Source organism: Hippichthys cyanospilos, chromosome 18 (assembly GCF_059441005.1).
Source record: "Hippichthys cyanospilos isolate Australia breed blue-spotted pipefish chromosome 18, RoL_Hcya_1.0, whole genome shotgun sequence".
Classification (NCBI taxonomy): domain Eukaryota; kingdom Metazoa; phylum Chordata; class Actinopteri; order Syngnathiformes; family Syngnathidae; genus Hippichthys; species Hippichthys cyanospilos.
In genome coordinates, this window is record NC_142386.1 from 3,240,105 (window position 1) to 3,261,641 (window position 21,537).

The window sequence follows — 21,537 nt, forward strand, 5'->3', positions numbered from 1 at the left end:
TATCATTTACCAAATCAAAAAAAATGATGAAATGATCAAATGATTACGTTAATGACTACTACAGTATTTATGACCATTTATGCACTTAACACCTGCAAAAGTTGTTGGGCCAGCTCAGTGAATGATCACTCCAATTAAGTGTGTCTCCGTCCCTGAAATTAAAATGCAATGTTGCAAAAAAAAAAAAAAAAAAAAAATCCACATTTGTAATAAATCTATCAAGGTGATTTTGTGAATGTTGTGTGCGTGTGTGTGCATGTGCCGTAACAGGTTTGTTACTTTTTTCCATCCTCATAATACAATGCAGATGCATCTGTTCCTTGCGCATTTTATTTACAAAAACAAGGGCCACTTTACACTGTTGTGATAGATGCTATTTTATTAAGTGTTCAGCAAGCCATTTTTTTCAGCAGAAAATGCAAAAAGACTAATACAGTAATTGCATCAGCAGTTTTATAATGTCAGTTCTAAGATGGCGCGCAAAGAAGAAACAATGGGCTGAGACAATCTTCACCAAGCAGCTTGTCATCGGCTCTTAAGAAACATTTCAGTCAGGATGAGAACCAATGAAGTAGATGAAATTGGGTTATATATATATATATATATATATATATATATATATATGTATGTGTGTGTGTGTGTGTGTGTGTTGAAAAAAGGAAATCAATGCCACAGTCTACACTCCTGTAAAGTGTTTATAATGAATAACCATACATTGTATTACCAATGCATATTCTACCACCACAGATCCAATGTTTTCATTTGACTAAAACTTACAAAAACAACAATATAAGCATTTAAACATAAGGATTGACTGATTCTAAATGCAGGTGTGTCCCTGACATCCGAATCGATTTCATTTGTACTGCCAGGATAACACATTAAAATAGGGAAAGCTCTAAGGCACAGGAATCATACTCCAGTCCCTGATGACCGGTATCCTGCATGTTTTCGAATCACCACTCTCAAACGCACCTGATTCAAATGATTATGATCATTTTCAAGTTCCTGCAGAGCTTGGTAATAAGCTAAACATTGAAATTAAGAGTGTTGGGAGAGAAAACCGGAAAACAGCAGATACCGACCCTCCAGGATTGGAGTTTGAGACCTGTGCTCTAAGAAATTTACATATGGTACAACAAGTTTGGTGCACTTTCAACTCTTTATAGGGATGGGACGAGACCCAAAATTGTAATGGGAAATCATGCCTAATAAAAAAATTCAACATTTTCAGATGTTTTCTTTTTCTTGAGAATGCAAAAAAAAAAAAGAAAGATTGCATGTGCAAATTGAAAACATTAAAGGAAACTAGGGCTAATTTTACGGCTGCAGCTGCCGAGTAGTTGAAAAAAATCGAGGCGGCTCATGTTAGCTGCTATTTATGGGATCTTTTTTTTTCCTCAGCGTTTACGAAACTCTCTCGTCCGCAAATATTTTGCGGTCCTTTTCTTCAAATGGAAAACAGAAATATGTCCACACAGATGATTTGAAAGTCCCGACTGTTCTCGCCAGCCTATATGGAGTCTCGAATATGACACCTATGCACTAGTGACAGGTGAGCCAAGCCAGTACGCCGCGTCGAGTACTTCAAAATAAAATCAATTGTCCATTTTGATGCCGTGTTTTACAAAAAAAAATTGTAATCCCGTCCCATCCCTCTTGCTTAGCTCTGCAGCAAAATTTATTGTCAAACTATGCAGCACCAAATGCTATACCTTCCATAGTTGACAGTACAATCAATAGCGAATTAGAAAAATACAGGTATAAAATCATTACATTCAAAAAGACAGTACTAGCACAAAAGGGCAATCTAGTAAAATCATGTCATTAATATTGGAATACTGACATAGGTCATTGTATGGCTATTTTCTGGAAGTCAACCTATTTTTCTCAACAAGGACTTTAAGTGAATGCATATTTTCAACAGGGTAGGTAAAAGTAGATACTTTCTCCAATAACAATGATCTATTTTGGTTTGAGTCATTACTCAATGTGCAAATATGACATTAAAAGAAGCACACAGAGGTGCCCTTTGTTTTTTAAATTTCATTCGAATTAGACAGTCGTTCTTACAGTCGCCTGACACAGCGAATACTCGGCGTGTTGAAAAAAAAAAAGTAATATTCCCATCCCTTTTCTTTGGCAATTCATCAATAAATGCACTTGTTTCATGTAAATATCTTCTATTTTTTTGCGGAAGACATTTTGCTTGCCCGTGACAACTGAGTTTTCTGCTCAAGAGCATTACAAATGCAACTCCTTGTTTGCAAAAATACAAATAGAATGGCTTTCTTTGTCCGAATAGCTAAAATAATCCAATGATGATGAAGCCATTCACTCATGGGGAACCCTGTTTTTGCAATGTGAGACCTTATCAACTTGCTCAATGACACAAACAAAAGTCAGGGAATCTTGATCAAAGTTCCTTCAATCTCTCGCTCTACACATACAGTATATAGACAGGTAGATATTTATATATAGTATGCTCCCCCCTCCCACAATTGATGATTGGCGAGTGTCTTTTTTTTGTTTAAAGCTATGAGAGCTATGGACATGCATCTCACCACGTGCTACTTCCGTACTTTCCATACTATAAGGCGCACCTTCAATGAATGGCTTATTTTAAAAATGTTTTCACATATAGGGCGTACCGCATTATAAGGCGCAGAGAATAGAAGCTACAGTAGTGGCTGATGATTTGCAGAAAGTGCTATCTGACAAATGTGGATAACTATCTCTTGATTACATGAAAAGACTGTTTAGATCAATGCCAAGATAGATCAAGAGTTTAAAAGAATTATGACTTCAATATTAAACTTTAAATGTGTTAATCAATATGCAATCAAAAACCCTCAAATATATCATTTGGTTGAATTAAAGACTAAAGATGGCACTTTTTGTCCATGTATAAGTTGCTTCAAAATGTGAGCATTTCTAGCATACCAAAATAGGGTTTGAAAATTTTGATGTGAAAAATACATTGGTAAAAAATTGAAAATTTACATGGCAATGAAGTTATTTTATTTTTTGGTCCCCCAAAAATGAAAACTCTCGGTTAGAATTATAAGGCGCACTGCCATCTTTTGAGAAGATCGAATGCTTTTAGGTGCGCCTTATAGTGCTGATCATACGGTAATAGCAGCCCATCTACTGAATGGGCACCCCTGATCTACATATTATATTGACATTAATTATAACTATAGCCTGACAGGAATACATATGGGCATCATTTTAAAGCTTTTTCATCTACTTGACCTTTGAGAATAAAAGTATGCTCTATCTTATGTGAAGGTCGGATGCAGTTGACCTATGCGTTTCCCTGCAACAATTGTGATATACAAGATAGAATGAACTTGAGGAGATAGCTGTTACGGGTCGCTACAGTGTGTGTGTGTTGGCAGCATGAGAACAATGTAGGACTGGGATTCTATCACCTTTCAAGATTAATAACAGAAAGGGGGTTGGGGGGGGGGGCAACAGTAGCTAATAATAATGCATATTCTCTAAGTGCCGTTCAAATTGTATTACAGTGGTACGTCTACTTACAAACACCTCTTGTCAGGAAAAATTCAGCTTATGAAAAGCCTCGGGAGGAAAATATTGTCTCTCGTAAAACAATTTACATCGTAGAACCAGCATATATATAATTTGACATTAGCTAAGGCTAACATTGTACATATTCAAATAAACACACATATGTAACATGCCACTTTGGGCCGTCGTGTCTGACGTTAGCCTTGTTTGCACGCCATTAGCGCTTTTGCAATGACATCACACAAGAAGCACTTTGCATGAGTCCAAATTAAGCTTAAGTAAATTTACATGCTCAAAATAATCCCCAAAATAAATATTATTGCTCCTGTAGAATTGTATATGATTCCTGGATCATTGGAAATCTAAAATAAAAACTGATAAATTAAATGTCCTAAAAAGGTGCACTCATCTCTGCACTCATCACCTCCACACCAGCAAGGCAAACAGGTGAACTCCATTCATATTGTCAACCGCTACAATTAATATGATTCATTTGAAAGGGTTTAGGAACATTTTTTATTATTCTTTACATGGTGTATTTTGATTATTACGCACTAATGTATTTCTAATATGTATTTTTTTACGTTTTATGATTTTTTTATAATGTAATAATATCGATTCAAAGGATTTAGGAGCATTTTTATGGGCTTGGAACGTATTAGGCTTTTTACATGTGAAAACTGTCTGTATTTATGAAAGATTCACGTTACAAAATTACTTCCGGAATGAATTAATTTTGTAAGTAGAAGTACCACTGTATTAACCACTGATGAAATTTGAAGACCAAATAAAAGACTGCAAAGCACAGGGCATGAATTTGGAGTGGCTTTCTATATTGGGTGTGCATTAAGGCTATATTAGCACATTCACAATCAGTTTATTTTGATGGCTTGCTGCTTCAACAAGGACAATCAGAAAGGGATAAAGGAGGGGGAAAATACCTTCAACTATAGTTAACTTCAGTTTATGCGCAGGTTTATTCTTCCAATCATTTAGGGGATTTTTCTTCTAGCAACTGCATGCCATCTTAGTGTTTATAGTAGGTAAACATACTATAGGACATATATACAATGTAACATTTCAAATAGTCAACAATGGTTTCGTCATATTTAACATACATCATATACATGTATCATAGGCCAAAAGGAAGGAAGATTCACCTTGGTTTAAAGGATTGGAGGTTAAAGCAACTAGCAGTGAAAATGATGGGAGGAGAAGCTCTTATGGGTGTGCAGGGAAGTTCAAACGGGGATTAAGGTTTTCTTCTAAATTTCAAGTTACGACCCTAATAAAGGCCACTTGAAAACAAAACCCTGACAAGCTCCTCACATTCGCAACACACCGAGGGACAGGGTATCTAAAGGGTTATCGCAAGTTGAGAAAAGGCATTCTAGCTATCTCCAAAGAAAGGCTTTAAGGAGAGCGAGGAAATGACAGGCTTTGCCTTCATAGAGGGCTCATCATCCAAATCCAATTCAGCAAAGGGTCACTGATCAGCACAAGAGATGAGGACAGGAGTCTGGGTAAGTTCCCTCTTCAAAGTGTCAGCCAAGCCTTTCTGGCCTCTGAAACGACATATTCAATTCAACGTAAAGCAGAACGGCAATAATAATTTATTCCTACGTCCCAAAAGTTGCCCTTAAAATGATTAGACCACTTGCCGCAATTACAGTAATCCCTCGTTTTTCACATTTGCCCCATTCTAATTTGACTTCCGGGGCACCGCAAATATAACCGCGACTCTCCGTGACACTACAGTTAAAGGGATGGGAACAAGAAGGGATAACAGTACAGTTACTGTGTAAGGTTTAATAATTTAAGATTTAAGTAAATATGTGTACTGCAGTAGTTCGGCGTCCAAGGAGCGCCCGTGGTAAGAGCATTTATAGATAACTCGTCCGTCTGGCATGCACGGAACCTTTACAGCAAGTCTCCAAACTTAAAATCACAAAAATTGCATAGAAAAAAAAAAAACGACTTCTGCTCGGAAAAATATGGTTTATATACCTCTAATTCGATATTGTATGCATCTGTTTCAGAGCGTTTACGCAGAACATCTCAAAATTTGACCAATTCCTACCTGTGAATGTTTTCCATGGCCGCAACTTCAGCGAGAGCTGCTAAACTGAAGAAAGCAGGTAGCTCCTGAGTTCCAGTGCTCTCCTCCGCTGGTCTGGAATCAGTGTAGCACACTTTTTCCTTGCATAAAGTCACTTGGGCTAATGGCTCCAGGCTCACATGGTTAATTTTGTGCTCTGGAAAAAAGGACGAAAATAAAGCCGGTTGGACAAATATCTCTTGTCCTTCATCCATTGCATTCCAATATCAGCTGAGACCGTATGGACTCCAACATTTTTTTTACTAATTGGTGCTTTCTGAACTGTGGAATAGACCACCACGCACGATGGGGGACCAGATTTTTCAAGACCTGCGTTAAAATTGCCGGTAGCGCGCAGCGGAGTGGAGACATAACGCAGTATAGGGAATCCCCGGATAAGGCGAGACGTACCCTCAGGCGGAGACGCGCCGCCAGTGGCCGTGCGCACCAAATGTGTGATCTTAGTCTTCCTGGCCTTCCTCTTCTGGCTACCAACAAGTATATCCACACTTGTAGTGACTTGAACATCTGGGCAAACCATGCCGTCGCTGCCACACGATTCGGCTTTGGAAAGAGAAAACAACATGGTGGAATCCCGTTGTCCCACTGCTGTTGAAAAGAGTCTCGTTAGGGCGTTGCATCATTTCATCTCATTCTCTAATGTCCAGGGGTGTCAAACTCGTTTAAGCTTGCGGGCCGCATGGGGGAAAATCTATTCCCAAGTGGGCTGGACCAATTAAATTATGGTTTACATTTGTACAAACAAACAAAAACTTTAAATGTGTTATTCTTTTTTAATACTGTCCAATATAAAATATTAACATTACTATTAATCATAAAACCTTTCAAAATTTTCATTCAAAAAATCATTTGTGGGCCAGAACCGGCCCATGGGCCTTATGTTTGACACCCCAGCTCTACAGTCATCATGCGTAGTTCTACCCTTGTGTTTTCATGCTGTTCATGAGACAGGTCATATATGTGACCGGTTGCGGCAAAAGGCTTGATGTCAGCCAAGAAAAATAAAATGAGATATTCACATTCAGATACGAAAATAAAATTCAAGTGAGCAGCTAAATTTAGAGCATGGGCAAAGCATGAAACATGTGCAACAGCGAGCATATCAGCATAATAGCATAATGAACAAAGAGGTTATCTTTTTTTGTCATCTACGCAAAACGTTATTTGCCGACATGCAAACCATTTAGCCGGAGTGGGTCACATATGCGCTTGTTGTTAGTTGTTAATTATTATATGGAAAAAAATGAAATTATCCTGCTCCAATTTGGTCAGTTTCTTAATGATATTGATTACTAAGATTCTACATGACATGTTTCTACTGCACCTGGTTTCTCCTTATTCTGTTTGTGCTTCCTAACAATCTTGTGGAATGAAGTCTTTTTCTGAGATGGAGATGGTCCTAATACAGAAAAATAGAAAAATGAGCATGGACATGCTATGTTAGAAAGACGCCCCAAAATTTGTAAATCACAAAGCAAAAATGACATGATGGTGGAAAACGTGTCTTTAAAAATCGAAAATGCATCTAAAAATGATTGCATCATACCCGATGTTTTTTTTTTCTTTTTTACATCCAATGGTAAATGATAAATCTATTTTGTTGCCCCACAATTCAGTGGTTTTGTTAGCAAACAGCTGCTTTTGAAACGTTCATCAACGACGTAGGTGTTTAGCTCCAGTCCTCGAGGGCCGGTATCCTGCATGTTTTCCGGTTTTCTCAACCCAACACCCCTGCTTCAAACGATTAGCTTATTGGCAAGCTCTGCAGGAGCTTGAAAACGATTCTAATCATTTGAATCAGGTGTTTTTCAAAAACATGCAGGATACCGGCCATCGAGGACTGGAGTTCGACACCTGGATGCACCTTGGTTCCAGGCTTGACTCATCAATTCCCGCCGGACGATTAAACGCCGGTCGATGAGTTATGGCCGCGCGGACGCCGCTTTGGTTTGTGTTTGTCCTCACCTTTGCCTGTTTTGGAAGTTTCCTCATGGGCAGACGAACAATCAGTCTTCTTTTTCTTGACTGCAGAAGGTCCCTTCTTATCAAATGTTGTTGGACTATACTGCGGCAGGCTGTTGAACTTCTTTTCAAACTCTTCTTGGAGTTTTCTGTTGGGATTAGTGTCCCTATTAGTGACCAACAGGAAACACAACAAGCGGCTGTCTCATTCTGGCACATCCTTACTACTGCTATTCATCCATCCATCCATTTACTTTGGCCACTTATCCTTACTAGGGTTGCTTGTGCTTATGTTATTTGATTTTATCCTATCCTGTCTATCTATCTATCTATCTATCTATCTATACATCTATCTGTCTTGTGAACATATGCTAGCAAGCTAAACATCTATCTATCTATCTATCTATCTATCTATCTATCTATCTATCTATCTATCTATCTATCTATCTATCTATCTATCTATCTACCTAGCTAGCTATACAGCTATCTGTCTTGTGAACATATGCTAGCTAGCTAAACATCTATCTATCTATCTATCTATCTATCTATCTATCTATCTATCTATCTATCTATCTATCTATCTACCTAGCTAGCTATACAGCTATCTGTCTTGTGAACATATGCTAGCTAGCTAAACATCTATCTATCTATCTATCTATCTATCTATCTATCTATCTATCTATCTATCTATCTAACTCGCTACCTAGCTAAACAGCTATCTGTCTTGTGAACAAATGCTAGCTAGCTAAACATCTATCTATCTACACTGTAGATAGAACTCCAGTCCACGAGGGCCGGCATCCTGCATGTTTTACGGTTTTCTTTCCCCAACACACCTGATTCAAATGATTAGCTCATTAGCAAGCTCTGCAGGAGCTTCCAAATGATCCCAATCATTTGAATCAGGTGTTTTTGAGGGAAAAGGTTTAAAAACATGTAGGATACTGGCCCACGAGGACTGGAGTTCGACACCTGTGATCTACAGAATCTATCTAGCTCACTAGCTAGCTAAACAGCTATCTGTCTTGTGAACACATGCTAGCTAGCTAAACATCTATCTATCTATCTATCTATCTATCTATCTATATTGAATATATTTCTTACTAAAAGCCTTTTTTCTTTCTTAAAATGGACTTTTTGCAGTGTTGGCTTGACTTTTGTCATGTGATCACCAATTCTAGCAATTCTGGTTGTGTCTGTGACTCACCCTTGTGAAGAATCATCTTTGGACTTGGACTTTTTGAGTCTCTTGTTGGGATGAGATGACATTTGGGATAGGGCCCAGCGATCCTCGCCGGAGGTTGCTTCATGATCACAAGTCCGGAAGACGCCTCTTTTACCTCAAGAGAGAAAAACACAATCTATTACCGTGTAGAAGAAAATAGTCCTTAGCCCATTGGCAGACTTTTTTTTGCTAAAACAAGAGAATTTGCCTAATTTTTAAAAATATTCTTCTTGTACTTGGTCCGACACTTTTTGCAGTATATGTATATAGTTTCTTCCACTCTATCTTCTCCATAATATAAGTCTATTCTATTATTAATGCCTCATTATCACTGCCCTTATTACATACTATTCTCTACTTTATTATTTGCTCTATTGTGTGGAATGTCAATGCTCAGGAAAGCAAACAGAATAAGAATTTTGTTGGGTAGTGTTATTACGCATATGACAATAAAACTCTTAAAGTACCACGGTCAATATTGGCTCTCAAGGAGGTCAGCATTCCCTCAGAAACAAGGGTCTTGTACAAGGCTCCTTTACAGCTCCTCTCGGATTTTCTGGAACCACTCATCTCTGTGTTGGGCTCCGCTGCATTTGGTCTTTCCATCGCATTGTCGTCCTCTTTGAGCGTCACGGGTGAAGATCTGCGCTGGACCTTTTGGCGCCCCTCCATGTCGTCTTTATTCTTTTCCACACTCGTTTCCTCTCCTCTTGGTTTTTTTACTCGAGCCTCCGAGACACACTTGGCGCTATCGTCAATCCCTTCTTTGTCTTCAACGTGCGTTAGAAATTTGAGCTGATGCTTCTCATCAGCTGAGAGATTCTGGCTTTTCATCTTAGGTTCCTCTGAGTCCCCATGGACACTTTCAGTCTCTGTCTCAATTCCATGGATAGCGCCCACATTTGATTCCGCAGGGTTAAGCTTGTGGAGGAATGGCTTTGACGAATGTAGGGATTCGTCACCGTCATTCAAAACGGAGCCGTCTTTCTTCTTCTTTTCGTCAGGTGGATTTTGGCCGTCGGTTTCCAAGGAATCCGTCTCAGTCAAAGTGACTTCCGAGGGGGGAAGTAAAAGTGTATTTGAGGTGAGTGGGGGACCACGGTGGCCCAAGGTCTCCTCTTTAACCTGAAGACTATTTTCTGTGACTTGTTGGACCGAGGCTGAAGATGAGCTGGTTCCTTGCTGAGCTCCGGCACTGTCCATCTTCTCAGCTTCACTTGCTAAACACATCTGAACAGAAACAAAAATGTCCGTTTGTCTATAGGTTCTCGCTTCACTGGAAATATCACTGCACTGGACATACATTCACATACATTTCAGCCACTCTCTATAGACACTGCATTTTTTTTAATAGCCACCAGAGGGCAATCTCCTGGTAAACAAAGCGAGACAGAAGAAGCTATCCAAGTATTGAGTTAGAATTTGAAATGGTATTGCCCACCAGGGGACACTCTCCACTAGGAAACGCAAGAGGTATGTTATTGTTGTGTTGGTGAGGTATTCTAACAATCTGAGTGTGTCTGTGTTATGTTGAGCTGTTAAGCTGCTACTTTTTTTTTTCTAATGTTTTGAACCCTGCGGCTTATAGTCCAGTGTGGCCTGTTTGGATTTGTTAACTAGCCACCAAAGGGCAATTTCCTGATAACCAAAGGAAGACAGAAGAAGATGCTATCAACGAATTGATTTTGAGTTTGAACTGCGACTTTGCGGCTAGTCTGTAGTCTGAAAAATATTGTGGCGTCGGTCATTTTTCCGTTTCGCCGTTACGGTAGAAAGTCAAAAACGACACACGGCAGGAAGATGCTTTCAACTGCGAAATGGACTGAATGTGGATTGTACACAAAACTAAAATACACAGACTAACCTCGGCAAGCTGAAAGAGAGCAGACGGCCTGCAGAATTTTCGATCAGGCGCCGCGGGTCCCCATGACTGCAAATACAAGGAAGCATTTAGATCTCTCTTTGCCTTATCACCGTGCTACTGTTGTGTCAACAGAAACATTGATTTTCTGGAGGGGAAATCAAGCTTTGTTTGGCACTCAATTCTGGAGGCACAGTAGCTACAGTATAGGTTGTTTGGTCACAACCTGGTGAATTAAACGAGTAAAAAAAAATAAATGTAATGGCCACAATAACTTTTCTTGTTCACTTTAGCATTTAGCTGCGGTGGATATTTTTCCGCAAAGTTGTATTATCCTCCATGAAATGTAACTGACTGGTTATATTTGTGTTGAATAAAAATACAATGTGTTGCTGAAGGAAAAAAAAAGGATCTTTACATTTTTTGCAGTTACCTTAAAATGTTTCTGGATAAAAGGGGAAAATTACTAATTTTTGTCCAATTTATCAATTAACGGAGACCTGATGGAAATTTGATTTAAGAAGAATAACAATATTTTGCTTTTGCATTTCCTTATCTGATGTTGCATTTTACACATAAAAGAAAGATTCAAACAGCAAAAATGAGGACAACCACAACCAAAGCACAAGAAGGAAAAATCTACTATTATGCTAAGATTATTTACCAAAAATATGCTGTTCTTTCTGTCTGAAAGCACGCCCTTAACAATTCTGGTTCAAAACCCCAAACTATTGCGCATTTCATCTTTTATTCGTATCTTTAGTTTGTGAATGAGTCATTTCTGTTGAACATGCGGAGCAGAAGAGGAAGACTCGGGGCTGATAGCGTACCTGCTCTTTTTCATCTGGGAAGGACCTCTCTTCTGTGGATGTTTCAGGTAAACTTGGTTTTGTGGTCAAAGGGCTCTGGAGGGATCAAGTGTTACATTGGACAAGAATGACAAAGACTTAAAAAAAAAATATATATATATATATATATACACACACACACACACACCACTCGCAGGTGACTTCCTACCTCTCGATGCGTGAGAGCATGTTCTCCAGCTAACAGCAGCATACTGAGGCCACCCATCTTCGTCGGATCTGATCATGGCACACGGCGGTACAAATGTCAAGAACAAATGTGATGGAGCACTCTGAATGTTGCTTATACGTACCAGCCATGGCAAAGTTCAGTTGTGGCACATCACTTTTGGGTATTTTCTTGCCAGCGGGTGTGTCCTGGCTCCTATTGGAAGTCAAGGACCACACTTTTTTGCTAGTGTTACAGATTGCAGGACATGAGGGTCTCTTCACCGGCTTGCTGGTGCTAGGACACCATTTATAGTCTGGGTGTGCCTTCATAAAGGCCTCCTTGTACTGAGAAGACAAGGAGAAAAAGCAATCCAGACTAATTTAGAGAAGCATCGAATGGAAAAAAAAAAAAAGTTCATTTCCATTACAATTGCAGCCCATCCGAGTCTATGAAGAAGAGGATGTTCTCACCTCCTTGGCCATATCGGTATATTTGAGCTTCTCAGCAGGCTCCAAGACAGCCCACCAGTCGGCCAGGATCTTGGTGGCTCCTCGGTTGTCCAAACGAGGGTGTTGATGTCGCACCAGGGTACGATGGCGTTTGCAGAAGAGAAGGAAGGCATTCATCGGCCGACGGGCTCGCCGCTCGCTTGCGTCTTCTTGTCCGTCCTCCGCCGCGCCGCCGCATCGACTTTCGGGCATCTGGCTCTGGTCATGCTGCAGGGGTTGCCGCCGGAAATATTTTAACACGTGCGGACATTTAAAATAAAAAAAGCCATTGTTTTGATTTGCATTTATGTGAAACTTTTCAGGCAAAAATCAGATAATCCCACCTCGGTCGGCTCTTCTTCATCCTCTTCTTCTTCTTCGTCCTCCTCGGAGAAATCCAGTGCCTTTTTGGAGAGGAGCGGGTGCCATTGCAGGCATTTACGTTTGGGCCGCTTTCCAGTGGCGTCCTCAACGGCAGGGGGGTCCTTATACCTTTCTTCGTCTTTCATGGTAGCAGCCTCGCACCTAAAACAACAGATTTGCGCTTTTGCTCCGTTCTATGACCACACATGGACAATGTTTTAGATCACGATGTCAAACTCAAGGCCCGCGGGCCAGATCCGGCCCGCCACATCATTTTATGTGGCCTGCGAAATGTCGATTTGACTTATAAAATACCAAACTTGCAATTTGTCTTTAAACACCCCCAATTATTTGTTCGCAATATCTCTTTTGAACAGTTTTTACGACCTCTGATTTCAAAACTAGTGCATGAGAAAATTTATTTGACTTCACAGTCATTCCGCCCCTCTGACAGAAACTACAATGTTGCCCAAGATAAAAATGAGTTTGACACCCCTGTTTTAGAAAATGTCAAGCTGAAGGTAGAGAACAATCAGGAAATTAAATGATGATGATGTCAGGTGATTTGAAACACAATTAGACCTTAATAAAGCAAATACTGAACTGAATAAATACACTCTGAAGAACAAGCCATGTTTTAACTGACACGTTAACATTTGGAATGCGCATTCAAAGTGAAAAAAAAATGGTTTTGTTTTGGAATTGTAAGCTGCACAGAACAGAACCACCAGTGTTCATTTTATGTATGTCAAAATCAAATATTGATGAGCTGCCCATGTTATAGCGAACGGGTGTCAAACCCCGGTCCTCGAGGGACAGTATCCTGCATGTTTTCCGACCCTCTCTCACAAACACACCCGATTCAAATGATTAGGATCATTGCTGATAAGCTAATCATTTGAATCGAGTGTGATGAGGAGAGAAAAACGGATAACATGCAGGATGCCGGCCCTCGAGGACCGGAGTTCAACATCTATTATACAGTAGCACATTCAATTCAACACGTAAACACAAAGGCCAAACCTCTGCAAAAACTGCATGCATGTCACACAATGTCGAGCATGCTTAACAGAACATCCATCTGGTGAGCATCCTGCCGATTTACCTCAGATCTCAGTCAACCGTCTTGGACCAGATCGACAATTAAGTTCTCTTGGGAGAAGTCTTGATTGTCTATACTGAACATTTCTCGTTGGTGACATCAAGTCCCTCTGGCAGTGCAATCAAGCTCTCTGTTATGAACCACCTTTCAAAATCCGATCCATGTTCCAAAAAGCTGTAAAAGAGTCCATCTTGCTTTGGTTCCGAAGAGAGAACCCAAGTACAGTATGCAATCAAACTGTCACGTTCCCCAACGGTAATTCCCCTGAAATGTATCCCGTTATTACTCCAAAAAACAATGACAGTTGAGTAATTTCACTGATGCTCTTGTGTGCATGCGCCTGGCTTTGCGTGCAGCAATTTTCTCTACTGTAGTTTCCTATTGCAGCCGTCTTACTCGGAATTAAAGTAGCTAGTTAGCTAGCTAGCGCTACACCCTGCTGCTAACTGGATGTGTCACTGTTTAAAGACACGATGCTTAGTACCGTGCAAGATCGTTCCAAAATCAGGAACAAAACCATCCGACGAAACGTGATCGAAATACTTCAGCAACAGTTGTAGTATGGATTCGGCGAGATGTGTGATGCGGCCACGGATCATTCTTGTAGGATGGCTTAGATCATGTACGCGATTGCAGCGATTCTTTTCCGTGCTTGTAACTCGACAGAGGCGAAAATACATCACAAGTAAAATACAACGCAAAATCAGTGGCTTTTCAAAAGGGAGAAGGCCAGCCAAGCGAACATCATGTCCAAAAAAAAGCGATATTAACATTTTGCACGATGATAAACCATAACTGATATGAGTTACGGTCGGCAGTTTGCACGAAAAAAAAATCCCACAAGAAAACGTGTGTTCTTGCCAAGAATATTGACATCATTTTTGAACTTACCTTTCTTTTTTTCCGGTTCAAGTACTGTAAGGGCCTCTCATTATCAGTGCCTCCCACCAGTTTCCCCCCTCAACTCGTTGACACATCATAACAGTTCGGCATGAGCTGTACTGAACAAAACGGCAAGTTCCACATATTTTCAAGACTAACATCCGGTAGACAGGTGATATTTTTTCCCCAAACTAAAATGAACTAAACACTGAGCACGTTTAGTTGTAAAACGTGTACAATACATAACATTGTACCTTTTGATTTGATTTGTCTTTATCTTGTTTTACTTAACCCATTAGGGGTCTGAGTTTTTTTTTTCGATAAAATTTTCAACTTTCATGTCACCATTTCACAAGTTTGTAGCTTGAAATCGGCAGCAGTAAAGGAACGCTTTAAAAGTGCTTGGTGATATGTTGCAACTTTGGCGATCAAGGATTCAATTTGATCAAGTGTATGTACAAATGCAATGAGCTAATTTGCTCGATATGCATTGTTTCCGCATTTCGTTTTAGCACGTTTAAGTTTTGAATATATTCAACTCGGTAAATACAACATAATGGTGTAAAAATCTTTTTATGTCGACACGGGTTGAATTAATCAAACCGGAAGTACCCGTATCACTTCGAGCTGTTATTTTGGAGCACAAAACTGAACGGGATGGTGACTGTCAGGTTCCGCAAAAACGAAACGTGAAATGGCCATGACACAGAATATTAAAAAACAAAAACGCAATTATCAATCCTGACAGTTCGCCAGTCACCAAATGAAACTATGACATTAGTTTTCCTCGAGGCGACATAAACTCCACCCGCTCCATGTTGCATCTCCTTTCATTCTACTTCCCTTTTTGCAGTTTGTTTGAAAATGTTGGGTAAAAATCAATCGGTACGACCAAACTTATGCATATTGAATGCATTTAATTCCATAATAAAGGATGAGGATTCACTTCTTTTGCTTTATAATTTTATAAAATTCTTCCAAAAGATGTCATTCGCAAAAAGGGAGCTTGTGCATTAAAAAACAAACACAAAACATCACTTTATTTTACAAAATGCATGAATTATACATACACAAAAATATATGTGACTGTAAAGCTCTGAAACCTACACAAAAAATAACTGTATTTACAATCATGACTGGCTGCACAGAATTGTCTTGCTAAACGGAATTTTTGATTTGTTCAAGTGTAAAATGATGAACACCAGCAAACTAATGCAGAAAAGTCCAACCACACCGGCTAGCACAGAAACAGCTAGCATGCCCTCAATCACACCGGCGCCATCATCACCTGTGGGGACAATTTCAAAACTGTTAGCGGGACCTAGTAGAATTAATGCTAAGAATACTTGACAATTCATATTTTTTCCCACAACTGACTGCTTATTTACAGTAAAGTCGGTGAATCCCTGTCCAAGAGCCAAGTTTTGTAACGTTATATATATAAAAAAAAGCCTGAGACCTAAGAAAAATTGTAAAACTTTTTCCAATGGAAATAGGACTTCAATATCTCAAAATAATTATAATTTTTTAAAAAAGAAACACTTTTAGAGGGTCTTACTTTGGCTTTGGTTGCAGAACTTCAATTTTCTGGCCCAGAGGGGCGGAGCCACCAACTCAATCAACAACCCACTATATTTAAATGCAACCGGAACAGAAGGACGACATCAGATTATTCGCTGATCTATGTTGTTGCTCCTCATTTTTCCAGTTCCACTTTCTGTGTTGCTACCTCGTTTGATACCTTGTATAGATTTCAGCATTTTCTCTGTCGCCACTTTGTTGTTTATTTGAGTAAGTACCATCTGCGTTCTTCTGTTGCAACTTTGTTGCTTTTTTTGAGTATCTATCCTGTCTCTGTTTGTGGTCGCTACTTTATTTTGCCTTGGCCTTTGACATCATCTTTTATTGTTGAATAAAATAGGATCAAACACGTTAGTCCGCTGTCCATAATCAATTTGTGAAAATTGTTACTTTTACAAGCAATACCTCGATGAGCTCTGCAACTTGCAAACGGGAGTGACCAATTGCGCATCTTATGCCGAATAGTTTGTTAATCACTCAATTGACATAATGTTATAATGTGGGCACCACCCAGTGTCCAAAATGAGACACTACAGCGCCATTTTATTCTGGTTATTTATTTCTTTGCACTTCATTGTAGTTCTTGAAAATAACCGCATATTTTGATTGGTGCATTTTCCTCCACTGCATATTTGTATTTTTCCTTATGTGTTTTATGACCAAATGAGGGAAGAAAAAAAAGTCTGAGAAGAATTCCCTTCATTTCATACAATTTAAAGTAAAATGTTATGTATGTAATTAATGTAATGTTAATGCATTTTGTTGCCATAGTCAGAGACTGTAAATAGTGTTGCTGACCAATGACCCGGAGATGTGTTTTGCTCCAAAGATGACAGAGTATTACTAGTTGAATTTACATACCTCCTTGTGTTTCCAAATGACCTGCAAGGAAAACGTCACAATGGCGATGAAAATCCCAAATCTCTATACTGGGGTGTGACTTGCAAAGAGTTGGGAGTCTTACCGTGGTCTAAACGGACGGTGATGGGGCCTGAGCTCACCGTGGTCATTTCGCTCACAGTGGTTTCCTCCTCCTCTGTCACACTACGCCGCCGTCGCCGCCTTCTTGAAATGCTGTTGCCGGTGCAATTCTGCACACGAAAGAGGATAGATGATTTAAAACATAAAGCACATGTCAACATCTGTTGAAAGCGGCCAAAGAGCTCACATAACTAAGGAACATAAACGAGTAAAATACACAAACTTATTTCCGGTTCTGAATAATGTATTGCGTCATGTGTAGCGTTGCAAGATGTGCGGAGGTGAAGACCGACCTGAATGAGGTCGAGGCAAACGGTGCTGGCGCAGAGCCGGGTGGCGCAATGAATGTAGAAGGTGGAAAGGGAAGCGTTTGTATCCTGGACGAATCGAAACGCTTCAAAGGAGAAGTGAGCTTGCTGCGCCTCTCCGTTCACTCCCATGCTCGTCTGGACGTCAGGCTTACAACTTTTCAAATAACAGAAATGGTTTTAGACTTAGCTAGATGGAGATGGAGATGGAGATGGAGATAGAGATAGAGATAGAGATAGAGATAGAGATAGAGATAGAGATAGAGACAGGCAGGCAGACAGACAGACAAACAGATAGATAGATAGATAGATAGATAGATAGATAGATAGATAGATAGATAGATAGATAGATAGATAGATAGATAGATAGATAGATAGATAGATAGATAGATAGATAGATAGATAGATAGATAGATAGATAGATAGATAGATAGATAGATAGATAGATAGATAGATAGATAGACAGAGCGAGCTAGCTAGCTAGCTTGCTAGATGGACATAGAGATAGAGATAGAGATAGAGATAGAGATAGAGATAGAGATAGAGATAGAGATAGAGATAGAGATAGAGATAGATAAATGTCTGATATATTCAAGTTGCATTTTTTTCCTTTTTTATGTATGTGCAAAACTCAAGCTGTTTTATTTTGGAATAAATAAAATATACACAATCATTGCTCACCCAACAAAGAGGTCAAAATATGCTGTGTTCACAGGGAAAGGTGACACTGTGGCATAACACCGGTCCAGGAGGACATTGAATCTGTAAGGAGGAGTTTAACGCATCAGAAATAAATGCAAAAGCCATCGAGACTTCTTCTTTGATAATACTTGTTCAGAGCAAGATCTTTTTCAGGATAACTACCGCAAAACTGCCTGTATATGGTTTTATTTTATTTACTTCCTAATGATATAAAAAAAAAGTATTTTGGGGGAAGCACCTGTTAGTGAGGTTGGACGCTTTCACCTCAACAAAAATCCGTGTTTTCAGCTGAAGGCCTCCTGGAGGGATCTGCAGCATGGATGTGTATTGTTTGTCCTGGAAGTGGGATTATAAACAATGAATGACAAACATATAGCTGCGGATTTAATAATATTTGAGATTGACATTTTAAAAAAGGAATAGCTATCAACACCCGTCGTGTACTTGCGCCGTGCAACCGCTTCAAATTTTCGTCAGCAAGTAACTTGTAGCTTTAACTACAAATGCGCTAGCTCTTAGCTAGCCAAGAGCATTCCATGTTCATACCGAATAGAGTTGCATGCTGAGTGTGCTGATGAAACTTCCATTGCTGTCCTTCACAGCCAGACTGACTCCTGACCTAACGGACAAAACAAGAGTGCTGTTAACAGTCTGTTAATATTTGTGGGGGAAAAAAATGTGAATAAACAATTACTATTCAAAGCAGGATTCAAACACTAACATGCAAGTTTGGGGCGACTGGGTGGCGCTGTGGTCAGCGCCTCCGCCTCTCAGTTCAGGGACCTGAGTTCAAATGCACCCCGCGCCGGCGTTCCTGTGTGAAGTTTGCATGTTCTCCCCGAGCCCACATGGGTTCTCTCAGGGCACGGCGGCTTACTCCAAAAACATGCATGACATTTGTATTGGACATACTGAAGTGTCCTCAGTGTGATTGTGGGAGTGAATGGTGGTTCGTCTCAGAACCAGTTGTGTTGTGTTCGGTTTGAATTCTAGTTTTATTCATGATGCCTATTTAGTTGGAGTGTATTTAGTTCCCTGTTTAGTTTCGCTTAGTATAGTTTGGGTATATTTAGTTTCCTGTTTAGTTTCACTTCTTGTCGTTGTCTTGTCATGTCATGTTATGTCTATTCCCGCGTCCTGGTTCCTTTAGAGTTTTGTTGATTAACCATGCAGTATTTCTGAGACTTTTTACCTAAACGTCTTGGGGAAATTTGCATAATACACCATAAACCTCTAATATATTCAACATGTCTACTTTAACTGATTTAACCAAACTCTGTTGCATTTCTGCTTGGGCATGCATTTACAAACATCCGAAAGGAAAAAGTCATCGATGTTAAAAAAGTCAAGTGCTACTCACACACTAAGCTGCGTATTGTTGAGCAGGTACAGCAGAGGGTAGTGACAGGAGAACCTGTACATCACCTCTTGATGGTAGGTAATGGTTCCTTCCAAGGGGTCCTCAGAGCAAACCATGCCTGCTATGTTGACATACTGGACGGCGGAGAAGTCAGAAAAAAGCCCGCTTCCGACTTCTTGACTGACCTAGCGGGCGAATCAGAGCCTTCCTTTAATTACATCGCAATCCGTGCCGAATAAAGACAGAAAGGTTGTTTTGATTTACGAGCACGGCAACCCACTGTCAGTGTATTGGAGCAAGCGCTAATGCCTTCCTCCGTGATGGAAAAATTGAATCTGATGACAGGTACATCCCCCGTCCAGTCGGCGATCCCTTTGCACAGCTCGTTGGAGTGCTCCGAGTTGAGGGACAACAGCGTCTCATTGTATCCGTTGAAGTAGATGGGACACAACAGGATTTGGAGGCTCACCATCTGGGTGCCGCAGAAAACCTCAATATCGGAGTTAGCTGCGGACATCGAGATGATGGAAGTTGAAAAGATCATTCGGAGTTTGATCCAGGCGTGGCCGACAATCAAAAAACGACTCGACGGACTTGAGTACTGCAGCATCAGCAACATTAAGAATGACAAGCATACGATTTTGGACTCCGAATGTTATCCGTGTCATATTCTTTGTCAGTTTAGGCCGCGCCGTGAAAACATGACTTTATCTCAGACATGTCCTCGGTCAAAGAACCAGTCCACCATGGATGGAAATGTTGTTTACTGACCTGGTCTTCTGAATGTGGAGTGTCCAATGCAGGCATGTTCTTCAGCTTGGCTAAGAATGAGTGATGCAAGTTGAAAAGCAGAAAGAACCAGCCACATTATGCTCAAGCTGCTGCAAAATGAAAATAATTGCCGTTATTTTACATAGTTATGAAATCGGTCTGTATCCAACCTCTGGAACACATGTAACAGACAGTCGACTTTTCTTATTATCGATACCCGCATGCAAAAATACACAAACAATAATGGTGAATAAAAAGACAAAATGAAAACACTCAGGTGGTGAATGATGACAACATTTATATGCTATATCACGAAATAAAGTGTCTAGAGAGAAATCCATGTGACCGGTTCATTATTTGCACCTGCGATTGCTTTTTAATTGGCTTCCGAAAAAGCAATTTCAAACAAAATTCCCGGAGACAGCAGCTTAACAAATTTGCCTACCTTGAACGAGCGTTGCCTTCAGTATGCCTGCTCCGTCTTTGCACGGCCACCATTTATACTGTCCTCCTTTTGAGCAACAAAAAGTTCCCCGGAAGCCCACTCGGCAGAGAGTGAAAAGTAAGAGTACTGCTATGGAGCCTTCAAGTGGATCATTTGACCACCGGGAACAATAGCTTAACCTACATATGGCAATGTGCCCATGACGTGAGGGGATTGTATCCCGAGTGACTATGGTGTCAACAGGCCATCCGCGACTTATGTAATACCCAATCACATTGAGAGATACGATGGAGTTGAGTCCAGGAAATGAAAAACAATGACGTCTTAATGATGTCCTTCAAGAAAATGAAGAATTAAAAGACTCCAAATAAGAACTCGGATCCTTTAAGGCCCAAAAGCAAGCAGTGGTGCAGATGCGCCATTTGTTAATGACATGCATATAGTCAAGATTATCAACAGATCAAAATGTGTTGTGCTCAAAAGCGTCTCTCGCAAGTGTGCCTGGGGACTGTCTTGTCTTTGTCAAGAAATGAGGCCTTTCGCACCATGAGAGAATGCCTCGCCCTCCCGCCCACCCGCCACCCTTGTCCAACAGTTGTCACCTGAATCCAAAATGCTTGCACATCACCTCCAGTAACTTGAGGAGGAAATTTGAACGACTCGCTGGGTGTAATCTTTCTTTTTCCGAGTTTAACTGGCAGAACTATTTTGCAGGTTTAGCCGATGTTAGCGAATCCTAATTTTAGGCGTTGATAAAAATGATGTCAAGCCAAAAATTGATATTCTGGATGAACACAGTCTTCCCGAGGCAGATGCGATCCTCTTTTGTTCTTCAA

The 21,537-nt window shown here is 40.1% G+C and overlaps 2 protein-coding genes across 6 annotated transcripts; both read right to left on the bottom strand.

Moving 5' to 3' along the window:
• Positions 1 to 361: 361 nt before the first annotated feature.
• On the bottom strand, positions 362 to 14,662 carry bbx (BBX high mobility group box domain containing). 5 transcript variants are annotated; one of them, XM_088440373.1, is made up of 15 exons: positions 14,563 to 14,628; positions 13,675 to 13,845; positions 12,551 to 12,731; positions 12,189 to 12,434; positions 11,861 to 12,062; positions 11,719 to 11,786; positions 11,532 to 11,606; positions 10,705 to 10,770; positions 9,308 to 10,070; positions 8,823 to 8,955; positions 7,619 to 7,764; positions 6,978 to 7,052; positions 6,044 to 6,241; positions 5,615 to 5,789; positions 362 to 5,099 (listed from the first exon to the last, which is right to left on the bottom strand). In XM_088440373.1, the coding sequence occupies exons 3-15, from the start codon at positions 12,713 to 12,715 to the stop codon at positions 5,021 to 5,023; spliced, it is 2,391 nt and encodes a 796-aa protein (XP_088296499.1). In that variant the 5' UTR covers positions 12,716 to 12,731; positions 13,675 to 13,845; positions 14,563 to 14,628; the 3' UTR covers positions 362 to 5,020. The 5 variants fall into 5 exon arrangements, with proteins under 5 accessions (XP_088296499.1, XP_088296501.1, XP_088296500.1 ...); XM_088440375.1 differs by lacking the exon at positions 13,675 to 13,845 and having other exon boundaries at positions 6,044 to 6,196; positions 14,563 to 14,662; XM_088440374.1 differs by lacking the exon at positions 13,675 to 13,845 and having other exon boundaries at positions 6,044 to 6,238; positions 14,563 to 14,662.
• A 1,021-nt stretch (positions 14,663 to 15,683) lies between these two features.
• LOC148408480 (zona pellucida-like domain-containing protein 1) lies at positions 15,684 to 21,197 on the bottom strand. Its single transcript, XM_088441372.1, has 11 exons — positions 20,702 to 21,197; positions 20,257 to 20,306; positions 19,766 to 19,992; positions 19,486 to 19,670; positions 18,672 to 18,744; positions 18,364 to 18,461; positions 18,105 to 18,185; positions 17,409 to 17,580; positions 17,099 to 17,225; positions 16,996 to 17,016; positions 15,684 to 15,841 (listed from the first exon to the last, which is right to left on the bottom strand). The coding sequence occupies exons 1-11, from the start codon at positions 20,752 to 20,754 to the stop codon at positions 15,684 to 15,686; spliced, it is 1,245 nt and encodes a 414-aa protein (XP_088297498.1). The 5' UTR covers positions 20,755 to 21,197.
• Between the last annotated feature and the right edge of the window lie 340 nt (positions 21,198 to 21,537).